The sequence below is a fragment of the Porites lutea genome, chromosome 3 (genome assembly GCF_958299795.1).
Source record: "Porites lutea chromosome 3, jaPorLute2.1, whole genome shotgun sequence".
Lineage (NCBI taxonomy): Eukaryota > Metazoa > Cnidaria > Anthozoa > Scleractinia > Poritidae > Porites > Porites lutea.
This window is the reverse complement of record NC_133203.1, coordinates 12,686,094-12,696,217: the sequence shown is the minus strand read 5'-3', so window position 1 is coordinate 12,696,217 and position 10,124 is coordinate 12,686,094. Positions and strand designations below refer to the sequence as shown.

General features: G+C 38.1%; 1 protein-coding gene across 1 annotated transcript; it reads left to right on the top strand.

The window, feature by feature from the left end:
* The first annotated feature begins 3,239 nt into the window (after positions 1-3,239).
* LOC140930524 (insulin-induced gene 2 protein-like) lies at positions 3,240-9,267 on the top strand. Its single transcript, XM_073380245.1, has 4 exons — positions 3,240-3,663; positions 4,407-4,573; positions 5,421-5,520; positions 7,950-9,267. The coding sequence occupies exons 1-4, from the start codon at positions 3,259-3,261 to the stop codon at positions 7,989-7,991; spliced, it is 714 nt and encodes a 237-aa protein (XP_073236346.1). The 5' UTR covers positions 3,240-3,258; the 3' UTR covers positions 7,992-9,267.
* The last annotated feature ends 857 nt before the right edge of the window (positions 9,268-10,124 follow it).

Below are 10,124 nucleotides of genomic sequence, written 5' to 3'. Positions count from 1 at the left end.
GCTATACTTAGACAAGTGACAGCTGGCTAAGTGAGACGTAATATCATTCATGCACTCTGCGACCAACACATTTCCCTCCACACCCCTAATTGGACCACACGGAAAGAACAGCTTGATCATATGAAATAGACGAATAAGCCATTTTTCACAATTGATCTCTTCGGCGATTTCATTGACATAATTATATTTGAAACTAGCACCTGTTGCATTATAATTCAATTAGATTGAAACCAAAACAAGATCATCTTGGGAATACGGATGTTATACCCCAACAAAAACTAAAAACTGAGATAATCCCTTTTGCGTATATTCACTGAAAAAAGAAACTATTTTTCTCGTTTCATTCTGCTACCGATAAACGCTTTAAAGATCTTTTAATGAATCTGAAATTTACAGCTAATTGCCTTTTGCAAAGCTATACATGGATTTTCTCTTAAAAAAAATTTAAGATAGAAAAAGTGTGGGGCATTTTGTTTTTTATCATAGTGCCGTGTACAAAGATCTGATAAGCAAAAAAGAGTGCCCACAAATTTTATTGTGCTGACAAGAGGACTTACCTTGCAAGTTAACCATGTTAACTCTTATCTTTTTTTATTATCAATAACTATCATTTTAAAAAAGATGATAATATAATAAAATTGATCGATACAACGCTTATTGTTTTCTAATCGACCGCCCCTCTTTAGGAATGCGTGACAGGCCACAGTAATTGAATTATTTTAAGCCACGCAATATATCGATCATGCTATATTATTCAGCTGCTTCTTCCTCGTTAAAAAAAAACAAAACAAAACAAAACAAAAAAAAAACAGACCTTAAGGGGATTCTAAGTGATGGTTTGTGTTTTTCTGTGGAAAGGAGAGTTATTTTTCCCTTTAGAAATGTGAAATGTAAGGATTATGTTTCATGTCAAGTTGTTGGAACGACGCATCTAAGGCTAATTTGCATACGGAAAGTGAAGTCACGTTCATCGTCGACAAGAAAAAAGCCCAAGAACAAGCGATTACTAAGTTTTCTCCACATGTTTTCGAAAGTCCAACATTTAAAGGGTCTAATGTCAGTTAGTGATAACTAGAAACGTTAAAGCTGTGGAAATAAGTCGACCAGATGCAGACCGTTACAATTCCAGCTTTTCTGTCAAAATGGCGAATTTTGGAACATTAACGGAACTTTGTACAGCACGCAAAGAAGAGTGCCCACAAATTTTATTGCATTAAGAAGTAGACTGGTCTTAGTACTTCTGTTTTATCATAGACTTGAGTCTGGGTCAGGTGCCACTTTTGCGAAATTACCGTTCAGCTCTAGTTACGCAAATTAATTTTCCCGATAAGCAAATTAAAGGTCATTTTAAAAAAATCATATCTCAGCTAAATTTCCACAGAATGCAACCATTAAACCTTGAAACTATTAACCAGAGTTAAAACTTTTGTGTGTAAAATAATCAGCTTATTCGGCTCTGTAAGGTAGGTTTTCAAGAGCCCTAAAGTTTCACCAAAATCGCACCACTTCCGACTGCAAACTGGCTAGTTTTAGGTGACCTAGAAAATCTCTCTGTAAAATAGAGAAAAAATTGGTTGGTCCAAATAAATGTGATATTTCTTCATGGGATAGGATAGTTATCTTCCACTGAAAAAATCAGGGCAATCTGTGATAGACCAAAATTTGCCTTATCGGTTCTTACGCGGACAGCCTCTTAAAACCTCTGGGAGACCGTCTTCAGCTACCTGTTCTTTCATTTTTTGAAAATGATGCATAAAAAGATTCCGTGGATAAGCTCGAAAAAATTCGGAATGTTTTACCATATTTCATGTCACTGACCCACAACTATTTTGATCGAGAACAGGATAAGCCTTCAGGGCATTCGGCTCCCAAGCACGGCCAGAAAATAGCACCACATCGACCCAGCAGACGGGTCGTCGGAATTTGACCCCAAGTAATAGGAGCGTGGAAATATATCTATTACCTCTTAGTAAAGTCCACTGCGTGCTCTTTAATTCATTTTGACTACTCCATCTCTAAATCTCTCTCATTTGCGGTGGAGAAAGCAAACATCAGGTGATTTGTCAGCCCATTGAATAAATTAACATGGCCCCATTTCCCTTCTGATCTGTTGACGCAAAATGATAAGATCCAAAGAATTTGTCAAAGCAAGTTGGACTTTGTGCAAAGGGCCGGGGGAGCACTGATTCAGAACCTCTTCAAAGCCCACTTTTAAATTCAAGGAGCATGCAGATTTTCTCAAATCTTCCATGCAAACTTCGTCAATTAATGCTTGCTCCTACTTAAAACCTTCCGCATAAAACCCTTATAAAAAATTTACAACCCGGCATCGCATATGAGTAGATCAATAATCTTGGAGAGGAGGTGTCTCGTCGGAATTTAACCCCTTAAGAAAATAAACCTGGGCGCGGCTTCATTATTTGAACCTGGCTAAAGAGACATTGACAACATCGGATAGCGCCGGCAAAAAAACCATATCGGATTGGGCTGTTTTCACACACCAAGGTTACTTCGAAGTAGTTTTTGTAACGGAGGGAGGCTGCGCCAGCTGCGCCCATCTTGAAAGTGGATCGTCACATATCTAACAGGTTTCTGTGCCGCTCTTCGTGGGCTCCTTACATGGTGCAACACGGACCGGACGGAGTATACCACGTGATGTTCTCTGGAGAATTTGACTAAGGACGACACTTTCAAGGAGCAGTTTTCCGTCCTGAAAACGTTAAATAAGACCAAAATATACAGTTTAACTACATCACTACCACTAGCATCCCGGCATATTTCACTTCGGAATTCCCAACGAGTCAAAAAACGTCCTCTGAAAGGACTGCTTCGTCAACGCATTTTTCCGGGATTTATGAATGCTTTTCTTTTAATATTTAATTAAAATAACAAGATATTCTTTTATTTTCAAATGAAATCCCTCAATTTTAACATATTTCAACTTTGTAAAATGAATTATTTATTTACTTGCTCCCTCAATTCAAGTGAACTTGGGAAAATCATTTTTTATAACTAAAATCAATTGTTTACATTTTTTGGCAAGTTAGGTCGGTCGCGCTGGTTGCAACGAGCATTGTGATTGGCTGATTTAGAAGTCAGATCTCGTCTGATTTGTACCTTTGTCCTTACTTATACACCAGATATTTGGAGCAACATGATTGGTCCATTTTTGTCAGACCACTCGTGAACCACATCGGAAGACACAACGAGCTTGTATATATTCAAGAACATTTCCAAAACTCTTTTTCTTTTCACTCGATGGGACTGGCGATGCAGTGTTTGAATTGTAGAAGACGCTCTCCGTCGAGCGGACAGTTTTTCTTGAGATTATTTCGACAAATGGCTCCGTCTGTTGTGAACGTTTTTGTCCGCGGAGCTGTGCTGTTTCTACTCGGATTCTTCGTTGCAGTGGTACTTTTCTTGTTTTCAGTCTTAGCAGAAACGCGTAGAAAGCGAATTCAAGTTTTAGACTTTGAAATAGTGGCGAATTTGTTTAGTGGTGTATGGTGGATCGCTCCGTTCTGCGGAACAGTGGCTGCTGTCGTTGGATTAGTTTACCCGTGTTCAGATATTCGACTTGGAAAACCTCACCAATTTCAGAGAGAATGGTCTAGCGTTCTCAAATGTGTCGCTTTATTCCTGGGAATAAGCCACGCGTGTGCAGTATCCTTTCTGTTGTTAAAGACCATGTTTGGCTGTAGATTTTGATAAGCACATATCAACGGGTGTTATGAAACGAATACGTTCGCGTGATAGCATAATTCAGCTGACCAGCGTTTACATTTAAATTTCTCGTCTGTTGCTTTTCCGGGTGCTTTCAGAAAAAAATAACAAATATTGGAAGCCCAAGATACCCATTAAAATCTCAACAAAATTTTTTAACCCTAGTCTTGATCTAGGTTGCTAAATCAGTTCTCATTTCAATGTTTTTGCTGTGAAGATGATCGAGTTTTCACGTACGCGAGGTTTTATGCTCATATTTATTTTGTCATGTGACTTGTGGCAGCTCTTTATTAGCATAACTCGTTGAAACAAGACCCTGAGATGAAAATGATATTCAAGATACTAGAAACGTTTTCTATTGCTGTTGATAAACAACTCCAGAAAAAAACTGATTAAGTAGGAAACTTATTGCTGCAGTTTAATTGGCACTGATATGATTGTTTGCAAGGTCAAAACGCTTTACTCTTACAAATAGCAATGTAGTCACTTCACATGTGTTTGAAAGTCTATTGCGGATTGACAAATCTTTATAGTAGTTGACAGTTGTTGATGTGTTAATTTGATTAGTATTTGGCATGATTTATCTACAGGTGAATACCATATCAGTAATAAGTGTCCCTCTCTAAATAGCCTCCCCACACCTTTGAACATTAAAGTTTACTTTTCCTTGACATTTTTTGTAGAAAATTCCATTCAACAGTTCAACACACTTTTCCCTCTTCATGGCTGTATCCTCGTTACTGCTATGGTGGTTATTTGACCGTTCAAAAAATGGCCTTGGACTTGCTGTGTTTGTAGCACTGTGTGTATGTGCTGTTTTACAGTCTTTGATCTCCTTTGGAGTTTACAGGTAATTTATTTCTTCTTTTGTAGGATTAGTATTCTAGTAAAAACAAACATCATTTACTCGAGATCATTTGGGACTTGTTATGTAGGATGCCTTTCTTTTATTATTATAAACAAGAGATTGTAAGGAATGTTTTTTGACCACATAGCTGTCATCAGATTGTTTGTTAGCGATGAAGATATACAACATAAAACAAGTTGAATTCTTATGAACAGGTTTCCTGCTCCTGAGTGAATAATTTTCCTGGAAATGAGAAAATTTCCTTTGAACAGTTATTAATGCTATTGATGTATTTTATTGTTTTATCAAAAAAAAAAAATAATACCCCCGGAATCCAATCTACCCCATAATGTACAAAAGATTAACACTTGAGCTCACTTGAGCAGTTGGTCATGTGTCTACCCATACAATAACCACTAGGACACAAGGCTCTTGCTTATGTCCAGAGGTCAGAGGGCTGCAGAGATTTCCTCCTGGTTTCTTTGACTATGACCCCAGCTGGCCACTGCGGAAACTTAAGGAAATAGAACCAAAAGAAAGTTCTTCCCAGCTCTTCAATTTCTTGCCTACTAATATTACATATTATACTTATCAACTTGAAGTCCTACAAAGCCCTGTGAAGGAATCACTTTTTTGCAATTTGTAGCAGTTAAATACCAAACTATTTCAGTATTGAAGTATTTGAAATCAGCATTAACTTCACTTCTATATTAACTGCATAATGTGATAGTAAAGTACTCATTCAGTTATGTTTATATTTCACATTTTAACTATGGGGTATTGTCACTCAGTGATGATTGTTTCATTAACTGACTTTTAGATGATATTTGTTATTTTGTTGATTGTTTAGACATGGAGAGCCTGATTTCCTTTATGCCAGAACTTGGATTCCTTGGTTCTTTTTCTCTGCCGTAGTAACGTTTGGTTCTATTGGAAGACAGCTTGCCATGGTGAGTAAGGATTTAACATCATCATCACTTGATAGAGGGTGAGTGCCTGTAGTATCCAGGAGCTGTCAATTTTGGTAGCCAGCCCCTAGATATCCAAGAAAAACAGGCATTGTCACTCTGAAATACCACTGGAAGAACAAAGAGGGGGAAGTGGCTGAACAAACCTTTTACAAGGGCTGTCATTAAGAGGTGGGGGCCAGGGATTCCCCCCGCTCCTGACTACTATGAATGTGCTCCATGGCCACTTTCAAAGGAAAATATAAGAAAAATAGAACCACGAAAATTCCCAAGCTGTTTTATTCCCCACCTTCTTGTTGTATTTACCCAGCAACTTTAAATCTTGGTGAAATCCCTGCTTACAAATGCTTTTTGAAGAAACTCCTCATACTAACATGTAAACAATGAAGTGAACTACTGAGCTTGTGACTTGTAATAGACCAACCACTGAACTCTAGCACTGATCAATGCACAATGGAGGAATGGCGATGTGCCTGATTTTTCAGTTTGGCACCTGTCATCTGTGCAGCTTAAACTCCGACTTCCATTTCATCTAGGCTGCATTCAGAGCTACATGTTCTCTGTAAAGTTTATTTGAGTGTTAAGTTTTTCTTTCATGGTGTATGGAAACCTTGCAACAATTCTGTTTTACCTGTGACTCCACTGATGAAGGGCCAGGCCCAAAATGTAACATGGCATTTTTGTTCATCATTACTTTTTATTGAACATTCTCTTACTTGCTATCCAAAATGCCATCCGGCAAAAAGCACAAAAAGACCTAGCCTGCAGTGCAGGCGTTTTCTTTGAGGGCGCAATTTGCTCGCGAAAGCACCATGTTGAAACTTCCCGAAGAGAGGAGGAGATGGGGCGAGTCAAAGGGAGCGGGGAGGGGGCGGGGAGAGAGAAGAGAAAACGTCTGCCCGAAAACACTGTGAAAACAAGAAACACCCCCTAATTAGACGCGCGTGACCACTCTTCGGGAAATGAGTAGCCGACAATAACAAAACAACCAAACAGTCGTTCCAGTCCAGAAACAAAAGGGTCAAAAAAGATACCCTATTTAAGGATCGAGAACCTCAAAAACCATACCCTATTCCACGGCACATACACCTATATAGCCCATATATGGGAGTACCCCCCCCCCCCCCCCCCCCCCCGGGTTCCAGTCTAAAGACTCGCATTGTCTTAGAAAAACAAGCTGGAGTTTATCATTGTCTTTATCTTAACTGAGTCACAATAATGCAATTCTCCACAGCCGATGAAGCTTCAGTTAAAGCTGCAATTCATTCTTCTAAATTCATCTCTATAAATCGCTATCTGTGAGAGTTTAACTTTCTGCAAACAATTTAAAAGACTAACCAGCTGGGCCTAGCGTGATACAACATTGCAGGAAAACATCACATTCTGGGACTAGAAAGAAAGGCGCTTAGTTTTTCAGATCCTGAGGCACTTTGGACAAAAATAAAGAACCTAACAGCCTTATTTAGGTACAAAAAGAGCTTTATGCTTCAAAAGAGGTCAAAGAAAACGCTCTTGCATCAGAGGGCAAATCATGAAGACCAGAAATTCAAAAACCACAGAAAATCAATAAGTGTGTCATGACCTCTCAGTGTGAAACAAGCGGCTAAAATCACAATTGCTCAGTCAAAACATAGAACCCTCTAGAGCATAATCTACTCGCCAGAAAAAAAAACATTGGAACAAGCAGCATATTGGCATGAGGTAAAAGTGGTGTAGGTTTTAGAACTGCGAGCAAATCTTGTCCTGTTGACTAGTGTAGAAATAGCTTTGACTTTCTCATTGCGTAATACACGCGACATTCCCAGCCGCTCCAATTCCAAAAGACTGACGGAAACGGAATAAACAATAGACTTACAGTTAATTGACAGGCATCAATCTACTTCCCTATGCCACACCAATCAGGAGCTCTGTTTGCCAGCGTACGGATTTTCCCAAAAGAACAATGATATGGGGCAGGCGTATTTTTTTCTTCCCTCCCCCCTCCCCCTTTCCTTCTTTTGCCCTCGCACCTACCGTAAGGGTTACTATTTCTACTCTCCCCAATCTTCCACTGTCATAAAATCAAAGATGGCGGCTACAACAATATTACAAACACGAAGAAGGTTTCGCCCACCCAAAATACGCCTGCACTGCAGGCTAAAAAAGACCCATTTGACTGCCTACACATACCAAAGCTTTGTTATGCATCATTGAACTGTCCTGTGTTAATGCCAGCTAGACTATCACCTTTAAGTAGCATTTGCTTTTTCTTTCCCTACCCCTCCCCCTTTAGGTGTTATGCATTGTTGTCATTGTTGTCATCATCATCATCACCATCTGTGTTTTTGTCACTAATCCTACTCTTGGCTAGGACAATATTGTTATAAATATCACAATACTTCTTATCATTGAATTATCCTTTTACCCTACAGAATGAAATCAACTTTGTGAGGAGTAAAGAACACTTGGATTAGTTTAACAAGCAAAATTTTGTCAATAAACTGGACCAAAGAGCTGGGTTCAACTTTCAGTGGTAAAATGTACATCAAGGCCAACTGTTCACAAAGCAAGATGACAAAAAAGCCCCCCTCACCCCCCCCCCCCCCCTTCTACTAACAAAAAGCAAAGGAAAAAATTTTCGAAAATTTTAAATGCCACTTCTGCTTTATTTGTTAATGGATTTGCAATAATTATAGGTCATGAAAATCTTAAAGGGGAATCAAATTTTTCTTGAAATTATCTTGCATTGGTAGTAATATCTTTTGGAAAAAAAGGTTGTGAAAAACTGTAAATAGAAATGGGATTCAAGGGAAAGAAACAAGCTCATATATATCCACAGGATGTTATATTATTTATCAATGAAAAGAGATAGTTGCTATATTTTTCATTTTCATTCTTGAATGCTGTATTTGCAGGCATGTTCTCTGCTGAAAGCCATTGTTTGCTAATACAAAGTAATGTAAATATTGTACCTAAGAAAATAAAATATTATTGAGAACAGAGGCAATTTTCTGCGAGACACAGTGATGGTGGGTTTTTATTTCAATAACTTTGGGGCAAATGATTTAATAGTTGCATGTAAAATTTTCCTAGTTTGTAGGTCTGATAGTGATATAGTTATTTTTTTCCCTCTGTACAGACTGAGCAAAATAATGTCATTTTAAAGCAGGGGACGGTTTTACTTGTTAGAATAACTTATTTAAAGATATCTGAGGTATTAGATGTCTGTTTATATACGTTTGTTTTTGGATTAAAATAAGAGCTCAATTGAGTCTCTAGAATTTACATATGTTGTAACTTGAAGGTAATTTTCCGATAATGCGATCCATCTGTAATTAATTGTAAAAAATATACCTGACTTTTTTCTTGCTGGTCCAAGAAAATCCTTGTTAGTGGCAAAGTAACCACTGAAAATGTTCAGGCATTCAATTTGAAGAATTCTTTAAGCAGATATTTTCTTGCAGTGCAAGAGTCTGACTGCCAATGTTCCTTAGAAATAATTTTAAGCAGAGGAAAAGGAAGGGTGAAAAAGAAATATTATTCCTAAATTTTCTTTCTGCCACCCTTTTGGCTTCTGTTGTGAATATTAATGATCGATGTGCTGGCCTTTCTTTATGGAAAAAACCCTGATCACCCCATAAACTAAGAAATGGAAAGTTACCTTTTTGTTTTGTAAGTCATCTCTGTATTAGTATATTATACATGCTGTAAAAGCTAAACTGGAATTAAATGCTGCTGTTTCCTGTTGTATGTATGTTGAAGTGTTTTTTATTAATATGGTCTTAAAAGGCTTATTAGAGACCTTTAGATTCAAGGACGACTACAAGCATGAGATTTGACTTAAAGTTCTTTCGCGTATTCTCAAAATAGACTCCCTGGAAAGCTTTATTTACCATTTTTAACTACAAAAGTTAGCACTGCACCTTTAGTGAAGGAGGTTTCACTCTCTCCCGATTGCAAAATGATAAACCTTCTAACATTTGATAACTTGTTTCCACTCCTTCAACATTTTTGCTAGAACTCGTGGTAAAGTGACGACGGCTACCACATTTTCCCGCCAAAATGATGCCAGCTCATGCGCAAGCACTACTTAGTATTGAGAAAATCTCGTACTCGTAGTTGTACTCATCTTAAAATCTAAAGCTCTCTATTAAAAAATTGTGAAAGTTGGGTAATAACCAGGCCTCAGTTGTTCAAAAGGCAGATAACACTATCCACTGGATAAATCTTTATCCAGTGGATAGTGCAATAGCTTTCCCTAATACTTATCCACGGGATAGTGATTTATCCGGTGAATAATGCTATCCAGCTTTCCAACAATAATATTGAGGCCTCGTACATGGTCATTATCATTAAGTTTGTCAAACTAAAGCTCGTGTTGGGGCTCAACTGACAAATGCTATCAACAAGATCATTTGAGGTTGGTTGTTTGTTACCTGTGAGGGGGGCAGGGGGCTGGCGGGGGGGGGGGTCACATTTTGCAAATGCTTAGATTTTTAAACTGACTCCTCCCCCTCCCAATTCATCCTAGTGTTTTAGAAGTGACCCCTATAAATTTTACATAAAGTGAAAGTGACCCCTACCCAATTGCTGTGGAAACTATGAAC